The sequence below is a fragment of the Chinchilla lanigera genome, unplaced genomic scaffold, assembly GCF_000276665.1.
Source record: "Chinchilla lanigera isolate Chin_1 unplaced genomic scaffold, ChiLan1.0 scaffold00070, whole genome shotgun sequence".
NCBI classification, from domain to species: Eukaryota; Metazoa; Chordata; class Mammalia; order Rodentia; family Chinchillidae; genus Chinchilla; species Chinchilla lanigera.
This window is the reverse complement of record NW_004955471.1, coordinates 5,448,598-5,472,400: the sequence shown is the minus strand read 5'-3', so window position 1 is coordinate 5,472,400 and position 23,803 is coordinate 5,448,598. Positions and strand designations below refer to the sequence as shown.

The 23,803-nt window shown below is 34.9% G+C and overlaps 1 protein-coding gene across 1 annotated transcript in view; it reads left to right on the top strand.

The window, feature by feature from the left end:
* Lrba (LPS-responsive vesicle trafficking, beach and anchor containing) overlaps positions 1-23,803 on the top strand; it is a gene marked incomplete at its 5' end in the record, with an annotated part of 597,162 nt that overhangs the window by 177,296 nt on the left and 396,063 nt on the right. Inside the window, 1 exon segment of the mRNA XM_013522882.1 lies at positions 19,024-19,088. Coding sequence (XP_013378336.1) covers positions 19,024-19,088 — 65 coding nt within the window.

The following is a 23,803-nucleotide window of genomic DNA, read 5'->3' as shown; positions in this document are numbered from 1 at the left end:
TCTCTTTTCCTTCACTTTTCTATAATTTCTTTTCTTTAGTGCTAAATTTCTACTTCTCTATCTTGAGTTTGTCCCTTCTCAGTGTATAACACCATTGCTTTTTCTTTTGCCTTTTTGGTTCATGAACTTTTCCTTTTCATAGCTGTTACAGGTATTTAATTATGAGTAGATTATTAAGAAAAACAAAAAATGACTGTTACGAGTTCTCTCTTACTGCTTGAATCTGATTTCTTACCATGCTGAAGTATTTAACTACCATGGTGTGCCGTCAGATTACTGTCATGGTTCATGTGAGGTGCTCTTTTGGTAATTCTTAGTTCTTGGCGTCTTAGTATTTGGAGCTTTATCTTAATTTTTCGTTTTTCAGACCATCATATCTATAGTTCATGTCTCTCTCTCTCCCTCTTTCTCTCTCTCTCTCTCTGCTGTCTTTTATCTTAGCATCCATTGAAGCATTTACCATGAATTATAATAGATCAGTAGTGATTTGTTTACTTTATTGTTCTCCTATGCTGTATTCTAGACTCTGTAAGGCAGTAAGTATTTCTGCTTTTCCTGTTAAAATATACTTAATACCGGGGGGCAGAGGGGAAGGTGGGGAAGGGAATAAAAAATGAAGATATGATATTTATGTGTATAATTCCCTCAAAATGAAAGTACTATATATTGCAAACATATACTAATAGTAAAAAAGAAAAAAAAACACTTGTTTCTGCTGATAAAATAATATCTAATATCTAGCACAGTTCTTGACATATGAAAGTTGCTCAATGAATATTTATGGGAAAAATAAATCATTCTGCTCCTAGCAAAATTACAATCTCTTCTAGACAGCTTCTCTTGACTTCCCCCTTCCCCACTATCCTAAACCTAAATGAAGTCTTCATTCAGGACTCTCACTCACCTATGGTACAGAGATTTCATCTTTATTTAGATTGCCTGTGGGCTTTCTTTCTCTTACATTTGGATTGTAAGTTTCTTGAAGACAAGGACTTTTAATATTTTGTTCTATGTCAAATATTCAGCATAAATTTTTTGAAACATGTTTGTTTATATGATTGTATGATGAACAAATGAATGATGACATGGATCATAAATTGCCATATTTTTCACGTTAGTCTTTTGGAATTTTTCATTATGAAGTATCAACATACATTTCAATAATTTTTATATTGTATTCATTTTCACTAGGCCAGCTATTCTATCATTTCTAAATACTGAAGTTCATTCATAAAAAAACATCTTTTTCATTTTCCTTTAACTTAGTCATGCTCACCTCTTTTTTTTTTTTCCTTTGGGTACTGAGAATCGAACTCGGGACCTTGAGCTTGCCAGGCAGATGCTTGTACTGCTGAGCCATATCCCTGGCCCCATGCTCACCTCTTTTAAAATACTGCTTTCTTTTTTTTTGTTTTGTTTTTCTTGGTTTTTCTCCGGTACCAGGAACCAAACTCACCACCTTGCGCTTGCCAGGCAGGCGCTTTGCCGCTAAGCTAAATCCCCAGCCCCTAAAATACTGCTTTCTTAAGGCACAATTTAAATGTAATAAATATGCTTGCATCTTCAAATGTATAGATCAGCGAATGCTGACACATACACAACCATGTAACAACCTTCTTAATCCGGGTAGTCCCCTGTGCCTCTTTGTAATCAGTTCCCATGTCTGTCACCTCAGGTTGTGCTAATTTATGTTACTGTGGATTAGTTGTACTTACTTTAGAAATAAATGGAGATTTATTTGTTTTAACTTGGTTTCAGGTATTCATACTATGTTGTATTTATATTACGTACATTATTTTTGACCCTATTATAGAAACAAATTCTGTATTTATTTGCACTAAAACTATTCAGTATTTTAAAAATGATGTGGTTTTTAAAAAGAAGTAATTAAATCAATAAAACAAAGGCTCATTTTTTTTAACCCACCACAAAATAGAAAATTTGACCGTAAACGTTTTGTACCTATAAGGAAATATTACAGTATGAAGCTTTTGTACAAGGTTATAGTGAGGCTTTTAACTATGCTTTTAAAGAATTTTCTATATTTACTGTTAGCCAGGCTCAGTTCTGTGCAATATCTACTGCAAAACTCTTGACTGCCTTAAGGTCTCCTCTTTATGCATGCAGTGGTATTATTTATTCGTTCATTTACCAAACATATTATATGCTTTTAATATAGGCCCCTTCCTTTGATGAAATGATTATTCTCTAAAATGCTGTGAGACAAGTAATTAGTGAGAGGGACAAAGGATGGTAATACAGAATAGAATTGTGTAAGTACTTTAACGCAAAATACAGGGTTAGCGAGGAAGTTAAAGATGGAGGATGCATGAGTGCAGGACACTCGCATGCGCATACCTGTTGTGCGCATACCTGTTAGCAAGCCTGATACGAATTTTGGTGTTGTTCAGTCGTAGTCACTTTAGTTTTCTGTCAAATTCTTTTTCTTGGTATATTTATGATTCTACAATTTCATCCAAATCAGAATGATACTTAAAATTAAGTTCCTAAAGCATTTTTTCTACTCTGTCTAGTGTTTGTATATAATGTTCTGTGGTTTCAATTCTGTTTGCTATGTGCTTATTTGATCAGTTCTCATGATCCAACTTTTCTAATATGGTTAATTACAGAGTGTGTCATGGGTGATAATAATGAATGTTGTATGTAAAAAGCATAGTTTTAAATAAATTTGGAAAATATTTAAACATTTTTCAATTGGGTATCTTTACTGTAGGGGTTCTCAAGACTATTTGTGTATTGTGTATATACATGTCTATGCTCTATGCATGCTATATGTGCATATCTTATATCTACCAGTATATAGTAACACATACTGTTGAATCTATAAAGAGGATAGTGTGATATTTAATCAGTATGATTTTTATTATAATACTGCTTTTGAATTTTTTGTGAAACATAACTTGAGAAAAGCTAATGTATCAGAAGAGAGAGAGGAAGGCAGAAAGACAGGGAGAGAGAAAGACAGAGAGAGACGGAGAGAAAGAGAATGTGCAGGAAGTATTTCTTTTTAGCATTCTGCTTCTGTGTTTCTCTGCTTCAGTCATATTAAGTAAGGAAAACGTGAAATATCGCTATGTTCTCCATAAAGAACTGATTATTTTTATTTCATTCAGAAGAAATTATCCTATTCTTTCTACTTTGCACTTTGGAATAACTCTGAATTTATTCATTGTTTTTGGGGGAAGACGACTTCACAACAGATTGCAATACAAGTTACTATTCTTGGGTTGGGGATGTAGGTCAGTGGTAGGACACTGTTGCCAGCTTGAAACCCAGAATTTAAGTCACAACCCTGCAAAGCAACACAAAAAGTGGATATTCTTTTTACAACAATTCAAACTTAATCAGGAGTACATTTTCTATCCTATTCCTGTAGAATTAACTTTGTTTAAAGATAATTTCAGTGTTTTGATGTCAGTTGATTATATGATTATTTCCTATACTAATTGAATCATTTTTTACCATATTGTAATTTATTTTCTGCGATCATGTTTAACTCTCCCAGGTCCTCCTGCCTCAGCCTCCTTAGTGCTAGGATTACAGGAGTGCATCACCATGCTTAGCCTCAAAATGTATTTTCTATTAATGGGAAACTACATTCATTATTTAGATCAATAATAGAAGTCAAATTGTGTTGTATATTTAGACCCAAGAGATCCAAATATACATTAATATATTTAATGGTAAATTAATGCATTTGTGATCCTCATCTGATCTAGTACCTGATGCAAAACATTTTCAGCAAATATTTGTTAGCAGTAGACTATAGTCAGGTAGCCAGCTTCTTTTATAGTACAGTAGCGGGTACTCTTTGCACATCATCCATTTATCTGTCCAAACAGGCAGGATTTAAGCCAGCTTCCAGTCAAGATGTGGATATGATAAAAATTTGAGGTCATTATAAAAGGTCAAATAATTAAAAGTCAGTAAATAAAGTAATGCTGAAGTCTAGGTGTTTTCAGTGAAATTGTGGTAGTTTTATGATTAGATGATTCCTGAAAAAGTAAACAAAGCAAGTCTGTCTTGGTGATCCTGATGGCGAGTAGAACCCTGGTCATTCAAATTCATCCACGTATGTTTGTAACGTCATTGAATGAAGGATTTCTTAGAGGATCTGAAGAAGTCATCTTTTGACATGTTCATATTTTTTGGCATCACAGCATGTTATCAAAATCTCTCTGAATATAATTATATCAAGCAAATACTCATCATTTATGTTTACTGTCATTGTAAAGTAGGATAAAAGTAGCCCCAGTCCCCTCGAACTCTTCCTCATCTTCAGCTGTTAGTGTTAGTGCCCCTAACATTGGGTCCCCAGAGGGAGGTGCTACGATGAGTTAAATTTGTAACCCAGCAGCTTTTAACATTTGTCGTACTGAAGCCACAAACTCCCGGTTGGCAGGAAACAATTTCTTCTTGTCTTTTTCTTTTTTGGGGGAGGGAGAGGGTCTTACTACATAGTTCAGGCTGTCCTTGAGCTCAGTATGTAGCCCATGCTGGCCTCGAACTGATGCAATCCTCCTGCTTCTGCCTCCTGAGTCTGGGATTACAGGTGTGCACCACCGGGCCTGGCTTCTTGTCCATTTTCTCAACAGTGCTCATTAGTCTCAACAGCACAGGAAACATTTAATAGACATTTATTGAATAAATCAGTGTATTTACTTTATTTAGATGAAGTTCCCTTCTGTAATATTCTTGAGTTTTGGAGACATCAAAACATACTTGGTTAAAAAGCAGACTCCATTCTATTTAGTAATTATCTTCTATTTAATTCTACTTTAATCTGAGAGACAAATCATTAACCCTTATATATAGGCTTCAGATGGCTATTTTGACTCTTAGCCTGTGTTCCTTATGTGTTTTGAAGGAAGGATATGATACATTTTAAATCCACTTTGGTTCTTAGTTAAGAGTCAGGACTAATGACCTTTTTGGAAGAAATCAATTTTGTGCCGTTAGATTTTTGTCTTCCTGGAGAACTATCACATCCAAGCCATACTATTGGCTGTAAGCCCAGCATTTGTTTTAGTCATCACAACTCCTGCTAACAAAGATGATGTGACAGATGTTGAACCTCTGGCTGTGAAGAATGGTGGTTTACCCAAGTATACAAATACTTGGTTGTTCTGTCAAGTTTTTAGAAAAAAAGCAAACCTATATTTGACTAGAATGATCTCACTGTTTCCCTACAAAACCCTCAAAGCAGCTCACACAGCAACACATTTGCAAAATGCACTAAACAAGGAAACATATACTTTGATATACTGTAAATAAATTATTATATTTTCTTTCTAACCAACCAGTTTTTACAAGGCAAATAGGACTTTCGGGCACAATTTTTTTTAAAGCTTAATTTATATGTTGCATCGTCCAACTAGAATTAATATAATTTTATATTTCAACATTTGTTATGATATTACCCTCTTTTTGATGTGTTTATAACTCTTTCTTAGACTGCACTTACAGAACATTAGTGGGTATAAATTGATTGTCCCTGAGCTTGGTTATTATCCATACTATGACCTTTGCATTGCAGACGGGATGAGAATCAATAGGGTGATGTCTAACACTGAGATTAAAGAAATAGGCTTCCAGGGTGATCACCTAGTTTTCCATCAGAGCTGCATTGGAAGCTTTGTTTTCCTAATGCACATGTGCTTAGAGAATGGGCATTCCATGTTGACAAATGCTCAGAGTTAATTTTGTGTGCATAAAAGCGGTTGACCTTAAAAGAAGATACTAAATTGTAGTAGGTGAGAAGCCTGTGGGATTTGGAAAGGGCAGTTGACAGCTCAAGCTCCACAAATTGGTCATGAAAAATGGTAGAAACACTACTATTTAAAAGTATTTGAAGTCAGCTTAATGGCTTTGCTTACTGTGGCAAAAAATATATTTAAGTGGTTCAAAACTTCGTAACATTTTTATAATAAGGTACATTTGCCTTTAAGCAGCAAGAAAAACATACTAAAGTCAAAATTAGTGAAGTATGTACTCTTTAAGTAAAATATTTAGGTTGGCAGATGAGTGATCATCAATTGCACTCTACTTGAACTTGGCTATAAATTTTTCTATAATATTAATTTAAAGTTCATGTTATAGGCAAAGGAAAGCACAGTTTCACTCTAGATGTAGGATTTTTATCTGAAATTCAGGCCTCCTGTTGATTCACCGCACACTAGGATTTAGAAAACACAACTTTTTAAGGTAAATTTTGTGGAACTGGCATTACACCCTGTGGCTTGGCAGTCTAGCCAGAAGGATGATACCATGCTGACTATAAAGCTACGTCTTTGAACGTTATTCTCAAGGGTGGTAGATGCAAAACAAAGTAGTATCAACTGGCACTTAATTCTGCACGTTCCCTGCTGATTGGGGTATTCCGAGAAATGGAACTCTTCCTGACAGGAAGTCAGCCTACGAGTATGGAGACATCAGAAAATAAAGTGTGTTTTAATTTGGCACCCTTCTGTTTTACAGCTAGTCTTTTAAATTTGGGATTAAGAACAGAGTTAGGAAAAGGGAAGGATGCACAGATAGGAATATCTTGATCATAAGTTTTCTTTGGTTTTAGTATAATTAAGAAGATATGTCAGTCTCTTTTTTTAGCTATCAATGTTTTTTAGCCTTTTTTTATTACTTCATATAAATCTACTGAAGCTAAAGTATTTCAGAAAGATAAGCTACACGTTTAGACTGTGAGAATGCCTTTGTTTTAATGCCAAACTCTCTGATAACTTGGAAGGTTCACCTGTATACTCATACACATACTTTTCTTAAATAATAGATAATATAATGGACCCAGGTTTAGATCACACTGTCTGTACTGTCTCTTTAGAGTATTTGTACTGTTTGATAACTTAGTTGGCTTCTTGATATGTACACTTAGAACATAATTTAGGAAGGAACCATTATTTTACTACTAATTATATGTATTCCATTTATTGTACCTTTAAAATTTGGTCTATTTTTAGTCAAGCCATTGTTTTATAATACAGAAATTCATAAGTATGCATACACTTTTAACAAAGTTTGATTTAAGCCTGACGGACGTAATAATCAGGACCTTGAAGCTGGTTATGTGTCTTGCATGTAGTAAATTCCCCAGCTACTTGAAGAGGACCCTGTGGAGGTAACTGTTGCCTCTGTCATGGTAACAAAAGAGGGAGGAAAAATGACTTGGGAATGTTGTTTTTAAAAGCCGAGGTAGAAAAGTCAGGAAAGTGCTGTGAGGAGAGTTTAAATTTTTAATAAATGTTTTCTTTTTTACTACTTATTGTGTGTCCTTTAATTAATTAATTCATTTTGCTTGCTGGAACTTTGTTACTTCCTGAGTGAAACGGGTGTATTAAGATCTTATTTGGTAGTATGTAAAAGGTGTGTAGAACTGGTCATAGAGCAGAGTGGATCATAAATTAGTTATTAGGTATGGAATCATAATGTTTTTAAGAGGGTATAAACAGCCTCCCCCTTCCAGTTTTTACTTTGAGACACGGTGTCATTCAGTTGCCCAGACTGAGTTTGACTTTGCCGTCCTCCTGCCTTCCAGAGTACTGGGGTTATAGACTGTGCCCCTATGCCTGGTGTTTCTCTCTCTCCTCCCCCGTGATCCTCCCTCCCTCCCTCCCCCTTTTTCCCTCCCCCTTTTTCCCTCCTCCTTCCTTCCCTCTCCACTCCCTCTTACCCCCTGCTTGTTTCCTCCCCCCCACCACTTCTCTCTCTCTCTCTTGTTTCCATACTGGGTATCAAACCTAGGGATGTTGTACCACTGAGCTACATCTCTGGGCTGTTTTAATTTTTTTTTTTTTTTTTTTTAAATTTGTGATAGAGTCTTGCTGAGTTACCCAGACTGGCCTCAAACTTTTGATCCTCCTGTCTCAGCCTCCTGAGTAGCTGGGATTACAAAAATCTTCTCTTCATTCAATATCATCAGTGCCTATTTTTTTCATGAAATTACATTTTTCAAATTTTTATCAGAAACTCCATTTACCACTATTTTTTAGTCTTTCTAGTATTTTTCCATTTTTTAATACTAGCATGTCCTAATCCATTTTCATTTTTTAACCCTAAATATTAGAACTAGAAGAGATCCCATTGTAGGGATTTTGTTTTTGTTCAGTGGCAGTTTTACTAGTTTGCCCAGCCTGATTTTGAATTTATGATCTTCCTGCTTCAGTCTTCCACAGTGCTGGGATTTCAGGTATGTGCCAACACACCTAGCTGGATTAGGAGTTTTAAACTTTCTTTTCCATGTGGATAAGGGTTAGTGGATAATTTTCATATTTTCTTATAGGCTCCCAGAGGTGCTTCCATAGTTTTCTATTCTAGCTGTTAAGGACAGCTCTTCTAGGAAGTATAGTATACTTCTAGGAAGTATAGTATATGCAAAGTATACCTGCATGCAAGTAACATTGATGTTATCATGGGGATTATTACCCTGGCAATTTCTAGAGGTCTTTGAAAAACGTAGTCCTTTTCATTTATACTGCATTTCTTTTAGCTCACCTCCTTTGTATCCATAATTGAGCATTTTTATAACAATTAACCTTAGTCAACTTTTGTTTTCTGGCAAAATATATCATTATCATTGAAAGTTGTTCAGCGCGATGATACTCAGCCTGAGTGGATCAGAATGGAGGGAGGGCAAAGGGAAGTATCACTCAAAGCATTTCCACAACAAGAGCCCAAGTACACGGGCTGATGTGTGTATTAGTTACTTGATGTCACCATTTATATTGTGTCCCCATGCCAGAACAAAGCTTTGTACTTGTAAATATGTAAAATTTATGTTTGTAAATTATAACTTTGAGTATTTTGTTGGCTTTGAAAAAATTGAAAGCATTTCAGATGATAAATTTTTGGATTAGGAATATTCAACTTGTATCATTATTTCACTTACTCTGTACGTCCAGGAAAGGCTTACAGAATTACACTTATTCACAAAATATCTTAGAACTTTTGTAAAATAGTTTCTATCACTAATATCTCACTAAGGCATTGATAAATATTTGAAAAACTTATAGAATTACTGTGAGTTGACAGATCCAGTTTCTTTTCACCAGGAAAGTCAGTAAGCAAATGATTAGCTATAGGTTATGGCTCTTGGTAATTAAAATAAATTATTGTATAATATATGCGTTTTATTTTATTTTTTTTATTTTAAAGATAAAAGGAGGGAAACATTAACAGACATACAACATTTTACAACATATCACAAGCACAATACAGACAATACAGGGTTACAAACAAAGTGGTAGGGAATTAACAATGGTGGTTGTATTACATATTGATATCTTCAAAGTGGCTTCTCATGAAAACAGATATAGACATGCAATACTGGTCAACCAAAGACTCATTGACAGTTTCTTTCAGCATAGAAATAGAAGACAGAAGAACAACCATGTTAACTATCCTGTATATATGCGTTTTAGATAGCATGTGTTTTCAAATCTGAACCCAAAGTTTGATAGGTAGATGTAGTGTGAAGTTCTGAAAATTTTAAATTCTGAAGATAGATCATCATTTCGTAGCACAAACCTAAAGAATAACCTCTCTGATCCTAAAGAGTGTTAACCACGTGTGATGCTACCTTCAGTTTGTTACTTTTTATTTAAAGAAGTTAACTTTGAGCACTAAAATGAAAATCTCATTTCACATTAAGTTTAACATTTTTTCAGTGAGTACATGGTATCAGATTACAGTGGTCCCTGCTCAGAGGGAAGACTCTTAAATGGTTAAACAGCAGGAAAGTTTTCTGCTTTTAGTTAAAAACTGCTGTTTTCTATATGGCTTATTTACCACATGTTTAATTCCTAATGTTGTGTGCTGTGGGACTGGGTATGCAAAAGTCAGCAGAAAGAGTTCTGGTTTTTACATCTAGAGCTATTACTTGTAGTACAATAATAAAGGTACTATTTTATTGGGTTACTTGTAATTAACTTCAGCACTAGGCATTCATATAAATCATTGGTAATCTGTTTTCTTTAGATTTTTATTCTTTTAAACTGGCTTAATGTACTTGCTTTCTGTTGTCTTTATACATATGGATCGAGGTTGTAATTGCTTTTTGGAATTAGGCTGTCAGAAACCAACGTATATGTGGATTCAAGAAATGATTGAGGCAAGCTAATGAATTTTATATAAAGATCTTTTATAAAGATTTGTTACTGGAATAAATATTCAGTAGTAACATTGTTTCATTGTGAAACAATAAATAATGACTTTTTTCTACTCAAGTTAAAAAGCATCTAGACATTTAAACAATAAAACGGCAGCAATTATTAATTACAAAACATTTATAGCTTTTCTTTTGCAAAATCCTGGCAAAGCAAATACATGATTTCTTTGAACTGTTTATCAACTTACTGATAGTCTTTTAAAAATTTCATTCTTAACATATTTTTACATTTTATCTGATAAATCTTACATGTTGACTAATTTATATCATTCTGTGCCTGTCATTTTTATGATTACCAACTCAAAGTGAAAAAATAAAGGCAAGCATTTTTTAATTGAAAAAAATTTCAAAAGAAAGATCTCTGTATGTTTGGCTGAGTTTAACCAAACTAAATATTATAAAAAATTTTGACTTTAAAAGCAACTTCATTGAATAAATGTAGGTATGAGGTAATTTAATTCTCCTTGTGATATGAAAATCCTGACTTGATCATTCTTATAAAGTGAATGTTAAATATATTGACCTAAGAGATGGGAGGTATGAAAAGTGCTTGCACACATGTCATGAAACTAATGCTTTTAAAAATAATTCATTTGGTAAATAAGTTTTATTATAGCTGAGTACATTAGATGCTTTAAAAATCTTTTAAAATAATTAGCTGTTTTATATAGTTTTAATGGAAGTCTTTCATGTTTCCCCTCCAGCAGTCTCTAATGAACACTCCTTGTAATTTCAGTGCAGGCTTTCAGATTCCCTAAAGACTTGACTTCAGGCCTTAAAGGGCAGCAATTGCCATATGTCTCAAGAACTGAAGTTGCCAAACAGACTGACCATGTCCTAATAGGACGCATTTATATCGCTCCGGAGTGTGGAGCCCTGATACAGTCTTAATGATGAGCATCTGTTGAGAGCTTATAGCTAGGAAAGCGTTAGAGCAAGTTTTGCCACCTTCATGCAAATCAGATTTTCTGTAGTGAAAGATGCTGATTAAATTGATGCAAGTTTGGAAGTTATTAGAAGGTTCATTATTTGTTGAAAATTGTGTTTTACTAAGAAAGTTTAAAAAGAGATTCTTTAAGGCCTTGCATATGTATTACTATTTCATAAGCCCAAACACATAGCAAGAAGATTAGGTTTTTAAAGATTATTTCAAATAATTAAAAGTGCATTATGATAATTTATGTAATTGATTACTTGTTATCTTAATCTTTCAAAATTTAAAAACCTTTGTATCATAGCTGAGTGTGATGGTACATACCTATAATCCTAGCTACCTAGGAAGCTGAGCAGGAAGATTTTAAGTTTGAGACTGGCCTGGGCAACTTACTGAGCCCCAATCTCAAAATAAAATACAAAGAGTTGGGGATATAGCTAGCTCGGTGGTAGAATGCCCCTAGGTTCAACCACCATACTGCAAAACAATATCTGTGTGTCCTATATACAGCTCATGAATACTTTTCTCAATATTCAGTTCTCTACAAGTAGTGCTTATTGAAAAGTACTTGTTAAATAGCAACTGTGAAATTGAGCCATTTGCCAATCAGATTCTAATGGAAAATTTTCTTTTTATTGCCATCTTATTTTATAGTTTTTATATATATATTTCTATTGATTGAGACATTTTTACAAACTATATATATATTAGATGTATATAATTGAAACTGGAACCTTCTGAAGTCAAGAATCTATTTTACTATTTCATTGGATGATTGTTTATCATCTAAAGAAATAATAGCATAAAACCTTTCCTTTACATTTAGCTATATTTCTGGTATATGGTTACTCAAGTTGTGTTAGCTATGCTATTGAAAGAGTACTGATGTGAGGTTCAAACACAGTTAAAAAGTGTTAATAGCTTACTTCGAGCACTTCTGAGGACTGTATTTTGACTGTGAACAAGTTTTGCCTAGTGTTGATCTTTAGTACTGTGTATTTTTACTCAGTTTTGTGTTAATAAATTCCATTCCTCATTTGATCTTTTCTCTGTGGCTTTCTCTTTTTCTTTTTTCTTTTTGGTTTTTTTCTGGTACCGGGAATCGAACTCATGACGTCGCGCTTGCCAGGCAGGCACTGTGCCGCTGAGCTAAATCCCCAGCCCCTCTCTTTAGTGTTTCTTTCATCTCTATACATAACTGGAGTTACATCGAACCAGTTTGATTTATTTTGCAAAGTTATAGATACCTACACTATCTTAAAAATCCACATAGATGTTTAATTAAAGAACCCACGTCCTAGCTGGGCACAGTGGTATGTACTTGTAGTCCTGTTAGCGGGTAGCTCCTTCTAAAAGTGGCCCACCAGCTAAACTTTACTGGGCTCCTCCTTGCCTCTCCCCTAGAGTTACATTCCGGGTTCTCATCTTAACCAAAGAATTGAACAACAGGAGCAAAAAGGAGGGGCCGGTTTATTCAAGAACGTAAAAGTGAAGAGTCGGGGGAGAAGCTGGCTCTGCTGAGTGAGCTTGGGCTGAGTGAAAGGAGAAAGAGCAGTAAAAGAACACCCTGCAGAAAGCAGAGCAGACTACTGTGAAGAAAGTTATGACAGCGAGTTCCTCATGGTCCCTGCATTCTTATATGTTGTCCAAATCTCGAGGAAACCTGTGAGAACCTCTACATACGGGTCCTGAGAGGCGGTGCTGGGGTCCCCGGCCTGAGGCTGAGGTCATATCTCGGCCATCCTATTGAAAACCTCGTGAGACCTCCATGCAGGGCTTTGGGAACTGTTCTGCGCATGTGTTCCAGGATCTAGTAGTTAGCAGGTCACATCTACCTCATCAGCCACCTTTGTTACCCTCTAACCTCCTCTCTCAGTCCCAGTTACTTAGGTGGCTGCTGAAGAGGATTTCTGGAGCCCAGGCATTCAAGGCCAGCCTGGGCAACATAGCAAAATCCTGGCTTTAAATAAAACCCAACCCAACCCACCGCCACCACCCCCACCAGCCCTCTAAGTCTTATGGGACAGTGAAGCAAACAAATATTCCTGTTAGAGGTATTTGACAAGACAAGGAAAGAGCATTATTGTGGTATGGGTGTCAGAAGTTCCCTCAGGGCTCATTGTTGAAGGCTTGATTTTCAGAGCGGCAGTGTTCAGAGGTGAGGCCTTCGGCAGGTGAGTAAATTGTGAAGATCTAACTTTATTAGCGGACAGAATAAACATATTTTTCATTCATCCAGGGGCATTCTCCAGAATAGGCCATGTGTTAGGCCAAAAAACAAGACCCAGCAAAATTTTAAGTATTTGAAGTCATATACTTAAAATTTCATATATTCTCTGACCACCATGGACTAAAATTAGAAACCAATAGTATGCAGAACTGTGAAAATGGTATAAATACATAGAAATTAAACGTGCTGTTAAATAACCAATGGATCAACCAAGAACTTTAAAGGGACCTTTGAATCTTCCATAAATGACAGTGAAAGGACAGTACACCCAAGCCTTGTGATATGGGAAAAGCAGCAGCACTTTGAGGGCTGTGTGTAGCAACCCATGCCTATGTGAAAAGAAAAACAGAGAATTTTCAATCTAGTGATGCAAGTCAGTAGGGGTAAAGAAATAAAGAGCATAGTAGAGTGAGATAAAGATAGAAGTAGTGATATAAAAGATCAACAAAAGCAAGTATTGATTTTTCAGAAATATAAAATCAACAGGCTTTAGCTAGCCTAACCTAAAAAAAAAGAGAGAAGACCTGAATAAATAAAATCAGTGACAGAGGAAACATTACAACTGATACCACGGATAGGAAGGATCATTAGGAACTATTATCAATAGCTACTGTCAGCAGCTATTAGCCAACAAATTGGAAAGTCTAGAAGAAATGAGTACATTTCAGGATGTATAAAACCTATGAAAGTTGAACCATGACGACATAGAAAACCCAAACAGACTACTAACAAGTAATAAGATTTAATCAGTAATAAAAATCTCCCACAAAGAAGTCTCTAATACTGGATTGCTTCTCTCTTGAATTTTATCAAACTTTATTTTGTTAATATGTGTATTTTCAATTGACACATAGTAATTGTGCATATTTCTGGGTTCAATGTGGCTTTTCAATATGTATATACAATGTTTAACAACCAGTTCATTTTTTTCTTTTTTCGGGGGGCAGTACTGATCATCGAGCTCAGGATCTTGCACTTACTAGGCAGACACTGTGTGCTGAGCTGTATCTTCAGCCCTAACAATCGGTTCAAGGTGATTGGCATATCTACCACCTGAGACATACTATTTCTTTGTGTTAGGAATATTTTAAAATATCTGTATTAGCTCATTTGAGCTAATTTATGGAGGTTACAGAAAGACAATATTATTAATCAGATTTTTCTTTATTTAACAAGAAAGACTTTTTTTTTTAAACCACTAAAAGCACATTATTTAAAGGTGATGGAGATCTTTTTGTAGATTTCAGTAATATGTAATAATATCCTTCTTGTTGTATGACTTAAGAGCATTAGTAAACTAAAAGCATATTTTCATAAAAATTGATTAGTCAACAATTATGGCCTTAGGAAGTGATAATCAATTGAATACAGCTTAGGAACAGGTATGAAATTATTGACTGTATTGTTTTTGGAGTCCTTCCTCTCCAAAGTGCTGAAATGTATTTTGAGATTACTTAGTTGCATTAGTGGTTGGATTTGAGGCTTTTAACATGTTTTTCATCAGTACCTCTGGGGAGAAGATAACCAAGACCTTAAATGTACTAGCATCTTGCATCATTATATAATTGTAAATACTGTGATGAAATATTGAAATGATCATGAAAGATGATGACCATTAAGCTTTTCTTTCAACTATTAAAACTCACTAAAGGTTATATTGAGCTGTGGTTTATGAAATTGTTTAGACTAACGCCTCTTTGATAATTGTTCCTGAAGTGGAGAAAAATGCTTTAAGATAGGTAGCATGATTAATGAATACTCTTTTTGGTTTTGACAACTTCCACAAATTACTATACCGAATGTTTTATTATAGAGAAAACTTGGTGTCTTTGAACACTGTTTGGGTTATTAAACAAATTGGAAAGTTTTATTCTCATGAGCTTCAAATTCTTTTTATATATTATTATTATCAGCTTGCATTATATATCTGATATTTGATATTGTATTAAATGTTAATAGTTAATAATTAGGAATTGTTTACAGAGAAATGAAAACTCAATGATATCTTTAAAATTATGGCATTTTTGCAATAATAAAGGCATAAGATTTGTATTGTCACTTAATTCTTTATTTTATTCAATTATTTTCCTACTGAAAAATAGTAAGCTAGTTTTTTATCTAGGTAACTATATACTTGCTGAAAGCTAACAAAGAAGGATTTATAGATGATCTGATCCTTGGAAAAATACAAAGGGACGAAGTGATAATCTTGAATTTCTGAGTTTGTTTAAAAAAACTGATCTTGTCTAATGGCTTATTTACCTTCTCGTCTAATTTGATTTTAATTTAGAACAGAAAACAGTGTTTTGTATGGTTTACCAAATTAAGTTTAAGCAATGAAATGTTTTTTATGTTTACATATACCAACCTTAACTTGTTTTCAGTGTAACCTAAGTACTGATACTTAAAATCTTTGTGGAATTGAAGTGACACACTTCATTATTTGGTATGTAAGTAAAACCTCACATACATATTGAAAATAAAATCAGTATAATGTTTACCTTTTTATTCAAAATGTGCACCTCTCAGCTGGTGTCTATTTTGTCCATCCATAGTTTTTTTCTCAATTATATAATTAAAATACCCTCCTGTTACAGTTTTACATCATGAAAAAGTGGATTTGAGAAAAATGTTATTAGAAAACATTTTAAATTTGATTTGTACAATAGACTATTTTTAGAGCAGTTTTAGGTTCCTGAAAGCAGGAAGTACGTAAGTTTCCCACTTCCCACTTACCCCTTACATGTTCATAACCATGTCCCACAGAGGGGTACCTTTGTTGTAATCGACGAACCTTCTTCTTAGAGAAGGTCTTGGTAGGTAGCTATGTAGTTCAGATTGGCGTTCAAATCACTGTTTAGTCTAAGTTGGCCTCTAACTCACGGTGGTCCTCCTGCCTCAGACTCCCCAGTGTGGGGATTCCAAGGGTATGACACAACACCTGGCAGTTGACACTTCTTTTTGTAATCAGAGTCCATAGTTGACTTAGGGTTCATGTTCAGCGTTGTGCCTTCTCTGGGTCTGGACAGACGTGCGGTGGCCTGTATCACCATGGCAGTAATGCACATGGCAGTTTCCCCATCCTTAAAATCCTTTGTGTTCTGCTGTTTCATTCCTCATTTCCTTCCCTGTGCTAACATGGATCTTTTTGCTATTTCCATAATCTTTCCTTTCCCACGATGTCTTATAGTTGGAGTTGTGCACTACGTAGCTTTTGGAGTTGGTCTGTTTTGCCTAGTAATACGCGCTTCCTTACCCTTTTCGTGGCTTGGCTGCTCATTCTTTTTACTATTAAATATTCCAGTGTTGGGCGGAACCCCAGTTTGTTCATCATCTAAAGGATGTCTTGGTTGCTTCCACATTGTAGCTTTTGTTAATGAAGCGACCAAGAATGTAAGTTGTAAGTGGCTGTAAGTTTTGAGCTTCTTTGGGTAAATACCAAAGGTCACGATTATTGGACTGGGTGCTGTGAGTGTGGTAGTTTGGTAGGAACCACCACAGTCACTGCTGAAGTGCTGTGTGTTTGCATCCCCATGACTGAAGCTTTCTATTGCCCCACATTCTTCCCTTGGCCATGTCAGTCTTCTGAATTTTGAGCATTCTAGTGGTGGTGTCCTGATAAGCCACTGTTTTATTTGCATTTCCCTACTTACATGTCCTGTGAAGAATCTTTTCATATACTCACTATTTGCATCTCTTTTTTGCCGAGGTGTCTGTTAAGATCTTTGGCTCATTGTTTAATGGAGTTGTTTTCTAATTGTTGAGTTTTGAGAGTTTGGACCCTCAAAAAACTTATCTGTGGTTTTTGCTTATTTTCATCTTCCCCTGCTACCTTTCTGAGCAGAGCAAAGTCACACACCTACCCTTAGGGGCATACTCTTTTATGGAATGCGATAGCTTCCCTTTGAACTTTATGCCTTTTAAACTCATTTTGTTTGAAAGAAAAGGGTTTTAAATTAGATTGAAGTTTGTATTTTATGTCTGATTTGGTTTATCTTAGTGAAAGAAATTTAGGCTCTCTTTTGTACAGTTTCAGGTGGGAAGTAACCAAGAGTTTGAAAGAGAATATATTGTACACTTATGATTCACTGATTTCTAAATATTGATTAATTACAGAGCAAAAAATACTACACCTGGAAGAAAGAATTATAAGGGAAGGGATTATATAACATGTGGGAACGTAGTACAGTTAGTCCACCATCATATCAGGTTATTGTCAGAATCCGAATGAAGACACAAATTTTGTGACTTCTTGCTGTTTTCTCAACAATATATTACTTTTTTTCGCCTGCTAGATCTAACCAGTGGGGGCTGGGGATAGCTCAGTGGTACACGCGCCTGCCTGGCAATCGCGAGGTTATGAGTTCAATTCCTGGTACAAAAAAAAAAAAAAAAAAATTAAAATTAGATCTGACGAGTGACTACCATCTGGTATCTGCCTGATTTTGAATTTAATTCTCATTCTACTATATATGTTTTGATAATGTCATCATACTGACACTATTCTTAAAATAGACTCATTCAACAAAAGCTCAGCAGGGAATAATTTTTGTTCCAAGAGCCACGTTGTATTTTTCAAAATACAAATTAATATAGAACAAAAGAGGAGTTAAAAAGGAGAAGGTAGAAGAGAAAAGCTGAGGTGGGAGAAAATAAAAGAATGTGGAGTACAGTGAAACAGTAGTTTGAAATTGGATAGAATTTGAAACTCTTAAAGTTATTACAGTCAGAAAAAATTACTGTAGTTTGTGGTGAACAATGGTAAATAGATAAACAGACCTGTTCTAGATTTTATGAAAGAACAAAGAGAACAGCTGAGGGAGAGATCACATCGTTGAACTCTGAGGGGGCTCCTTCAGTGCTAATAAGCACAAAGATTATGCGTATATTACTAATTCTTTAAAAAGGTATCTCTGCATGTGTTTGTATAGGTACACATGTGCCCAGGTGCACAAGTGTGTGTGCACACACACGCATCCCCCATACACCTTGGCTGTGTTTATTGACATTGCTCAAATCAGTATGTATTTCAGTTCAATAAGCTTTTGCCTTATTATTTTACTGCTTATTTTATATATGTTTTTTGATACAGATTGGAGAATTAATTTGAATATACTCTACTGATTGATTTCTTTCGTAGGCTTTTTACTGGATTTTTTTTTTAGTGGATAAAGTTTAGTGAATAAATTTTTAATGGCTAATGAATATTGTTAAAGATTTATTCTATCTGTTGATAATCCACAGGACAGTGGATTGCTGTTTTCCAGCTCAACACTGATCCAGCCCAAGTTACTGTTCTTTCTTGTCTCTTTTTCAAACAATCATTTTTTTTTTTTTTTTTTGGTAAAATATACTTTATTTATCAAAGTAGGTAAAATACTTGATTGTACCTTCTCTTCATTTTGGCTCCCCCATACAGTGGCATAGAACATAAAAATAAATATAGATAGGCTCATTTAGTTTATTCTAAATCAGATTTTTGTTTACTTTTTAAATGTACTTTCTAATACTAAGTTTTGTGTGTTCACAGGGCTGTTGAGTAGGCAACAAGTGTAACAGAACTTTTCCTTTAAGAACTAAGGTGTGAAATTGATATAGGTGATGTCTTTTATTATTGCTGTTTTCTGAATGAAATTTCTTCTTGTATGTTTTGCTGTTTTTTAGGAGTGGCAGAATTCTATTCAGAAGAATGCAGGCCTTGCTTTTATTGAACTTGTCAATGAAGGAAGGTAATCTATTTTATATCCATTCATATTTTACTTTAAGATCTTATACTTTTCTCATGTGAACTGATATTTTAGAGTTCTGTATTTCTTGTTTTTGCACTTAATAATATAATGGGAATCTCATATTAATTATTACAAATATGTCAACATTTAGCCATTTTATAACTCTGTCATTGTTACGTGTTTACTTGCAAGGTTCTGTTCTTTATGTTTTAATAACTGTGCCTGAGTTTCACTAAGGTAAGCTGATGATTCAATTTGCAGATATAAAGAAAAGCTGTACTTATTTACAGTTCCTATAAAGTTGTATTATGTTTGTAGAGCCAAGAGTTAGACTTCCATGTCCATATCATTTCCCGTGTGATGTCATGGCCATAAGGAGGGATAAGAACAAGTTTTGGTTTGTGTTCTGAAGTGATGAGAAAGGGAGGAGAGGGAGTAGGTAGGTGTGGTTTCCACTTAAAGAGCAGAGACAAAAAAATCCAAAGAAAGAACATTTAGAGGTAGGAAAGGGAAGGAAAGAAGGTATAGAAATGAAAAGAGAAATAAAAGGGGAAAATTTTAAGAAAGTGAATTTTAAAAGGTAAAGATAAATTGAGAAATTGTAAGTTGGTCACTTTGTGGTAGCTGATTTTCATGAGTGCAATCAAAGATCCCAGTATAGACTAGAAAGGTGAGAGTAGCCGCCCTTGGAAGTAGTACTCTGAGGAAAGTCTCTTTATAGTGTTTTGCCTAGTGTTGTTGGACTCAGTCTGTTGTGATAGTAACTGTTTGAACTACATACTAACTAGGAATCCAAGCTCTCTTAATGTTATAGAAAAGAAGAAAAGGATATAAATGAATTTATTTTATACTACTGGAATATTTTACTCAGAAGTAATTGCAAGTACTTATAGGTTAGTATTAGGAATAAGTGAGTAACTCTGCAGTAGTAACATGTATACTAAATTCTGTGATCAAAGTAGGTAACAATAGGGTACTGAGATGGCCCAGAGAAAAGGAGTCCTTAAATTATTATGGAAAATTAGGTGAAATGTAACTTGACAATGTGGTTCTTGAGATGTATTTTCAAGGGTGAGTATGGTTAGTCATGAGTCATGAGACTTGAGAAAATCGGGAGTTAGGGATAAATTGGGGGCTGTTTGTGAAAAAGCCTTCAAATAGAGGGAACAGAGTAGCTGCAGCCATGGCGCTGAGGAACGTATATAGGAAACTTGTGTATGTGTATGTGTATGGATGTGTGTGCACATGTGTGTTTGTGTATGGTATAGGTAATATGCTGTTGGAATAGATTTGTGCTGCTGGATTACAAAAAGAATGTTTTGTGCTAATATTGTTTAGACAAGATATCATGCCTGTATCTTGTACTCTGATTAACTACTACGACGACAACAATATGCAGTGTATCATCTATTGTAACAGTCCTATTAACCTGTTTTGAAACTTGGTTTCATTGTTTATCTTTTTTCTCTTTAAAAAACAAAGGCAAAACAAAAAGCCTAAGTGCAGTATATTTGGACTTGGGGTGCCAAGTATTTGCAGATTTTAAGGAAAAGAGTGTTAATATGTTTGATTTTAGATAGATAGCTGGTAGAAGTATTTAGGATGGTTTGAAGGAGAGGAGACCAGACTGGAATCAAGAACAATGGCAAGGCTGCTATTAACTCTGTGTGAGAAATGGAGTTAAACTGTGCTCTGGTAGCTGGAAAGTAATAGGTGATCAATAGCTATTTCTCAGTGAGTGAGTGATTAACACTTCAGTTTGCTTGTAGCAATGCCTATTCATCAAATGTTAAATAACTCTTTGGCTGAATCTCAAAACTGGGAGTTTGATGCTTTCAAGTCTATTTAGAATAAGCTAAATGAACCTATCAATATTTATCTCACCTTTTCTATTCTATGCCATTGTAAAAAACTAAGTTAGATAGTTGGGAGTTGGATATGAAGGCAGCAAAAAAAGGTCAGTTAATGAAGATGTGGCAGGAACTTCTTTGAATGTCCTTTAACTACTTAATGCAAAACACAGATCAACAGCTTTTCTAGCATTTATTTAAATAAAATTCTTTGTTCTTTTATCAAGAAAAGTTTACGAAAGACAACTTTGATTATTACAGGTTTTACAAAGTATAAGTACTTTTAATTTTGCTTGTCTAGTATTTATTGGATCAGGCAGCATAGGCTTATGATTCAGAGCATTAGCTTTGAACGTAGTCCAGAGTTCAAGTTTCAGATCTGACATTTAGCTAGCACTGTTTACTTCTTGGGCCTCAGTGTTTTCATCTGTGCATTCAGCCAGTGTGCTCTGTATACTAGGAAGTATTCTTGATCCTGGGGAAACAGCAGTGAACTCAGCAGATAAAGATCCTTAGTAGGTTTATATTCTTTTTTTTTTGACGGTTGGAGAATGTCTGTATATTTTACTTTTGTAGCATGTTTGCAGTACACTATGATCACACTCATTTGTGCATCACACATCTTCATTCATCTCCTCCCTCTCTACATCTCTTGGTCCCCTTTGGCAAAAGATCTGTCTCTCTATTATCTTTTATTTTGCTCTTTATTTATATTTTGACTTTTTCATAGAAGAAAAATCATGCATAAACTTGTATGTCTGATTTATTTCCCTTAACATTATGGTTTCAAAGTGCATCCGTTTTTAGTATGTCTTATGTTCTAACAAATGGTGACAGTAAGTAAGTTAGAAGTAGGTTATAGAATATTTGAATACTGTTAAGTACTGTGGTAGCAGAAAATGTGGAGGTAAGTCATTTTGATTTTTGTTTTGGTAGAGTTTTGAAGGAATTAAAAAGGGTTGGAATGTGTGCAGTTTAAATAGAGTAGTCATATCAGAACTCTCTGAGGTGATGACCTTTGAGAAAGCACTGGAGGCACACAGAGGAGTGAACCCTTAGGCATACAGGCAAACTGGTGAGGCCTGGGGCACAGCCCGGGTACTGGTGAGGGTTTCCATGGTCTATCCGAGGAATCGGGCCAATATATAGCAATAAAAAAATGATCAAAGTATACGGAAATGAGAAGCAAACTCAGAGAGGTAATACAGAGCAAGAGTTTGTGTAGAGCCTTTGAGTTACGTAGTAACTGAGATTTGAATACTAGCTTTAGTAACATGGAAGTTGTTTCTGAGTCAGAAATCGTTTTGGGGAGAGTAATATGGAAAACACCTCTTTGTAATGGATTTAAGAGAGAATCTGAGAGTGGGAGAAGAGGAATTTCAAGACTGAATTTTTTAGAGAAGTTTTACTACAAAGTAGAACAAAGAGCAAAAAAAGCAATGATATACTTACCCTATACTTAACTTATAAGTATATAGGTAAGTATACTTACCCTATACTTATAGGGTAAAAAAAGGTCAAAGGAAATTTTTTTTTTTTTTAAATGGGAACAAGGCATCATAGTTTGATATGGTGATGGGGACAAACATTTAGAGAATTGGGAAATTAATGCTGGAGAAAGAGGCTATCTGGAGTGACATTTGTAAGTTAGAGTCTAAGATAATTTATATACAAACAGATGGAATAGCCTAAGGCGCAGCATGGATGAGTCCTGTATGGCAACACATGGGAAGGCATTTTATGTATTCAAATATGGAAGTAGAGTGATTAGTTGCATTTAAAAAAGACTTGGGTTTGCAAGTGAATGTGAGGGGAGAAAGGGCAAATGAGTCACAGCTTTATGCAGGAGTGGGATGGTAATCATTGACTGTGTGGTTCTTATTAACACAGGTAAGGAGGAGAGAAGACATCGTCTAGAGAAAGTGATAATATAGGAAGTGATAGGTTGAATTGAGTGGTGAATGACCGTTAGTGTTGGGACATTACAGCAAACGAGCTGTAAGCATACTAGGAAGTAGTTAGCAAATGGGATGAAGAGAACCCAGGCCATGCAGGTATGGGAAATGATGAGATGCAGCTGCAAGTGGCTGAAGTAGGGTGGGGGAAAGGTCATAGAGACCGTGCAATTCAGGGTCTGGTTTGTCTTTGAGTAGCATGTCTTTAGGTGCCACTTACTGCCCCTCATCGTTGTTGTCTACATGCCTCCATCTAATTCTCTTGTATGTGTCACTGATTTTTGGCTCTGGTGTCAATGTCACTTTCTCCAGCAGCTTCTGTAATAATTTTTGATGATTTCATCCATACTGTACTATGTGTCAACATTTTTGTTGTTCTTTATTGGTGAATGCTATTCCATTTTATGGATATTCCATATTTCATTTATCTCTGTACCATTTGATTGGCCTTTATATTAGTTTTGTAGGGGTGGGGGACTTACAAATAATGCTGCCATGAGTATTTCTGTACAAGTCTTTGCATGAACGTGAGTTTGTATTTCCTTTTAGATAGGTTCAAAGGAATAGCATTTGTAGGTTGAATCTAAGGGTAAAATGTTTTCCATTTGAAGAAACTGCCAGTTGTTTTCTATAGTGGGTGTTGTATTTTGTATTCCTATCAGCTACTTTCAGCTTGTACATATTATTGCCTACAACTGGTACTGTCACTCCTTTTGGTTAAGAGTCATAGTAGGTAACTCATTGTGAGTTTTATTTCTTTTTGCATAATGACTCATAATGTTAAGGGTTTTTTGTTGATGATATCTTATTTGGAAAAATGTCTATTTTTTTTGTCCATGTAAAACTTTCATTGTGTTACTTCTGAGCTGTAAATGTGTTTTATATATTTATGGAAACAAGTTTTCATCAG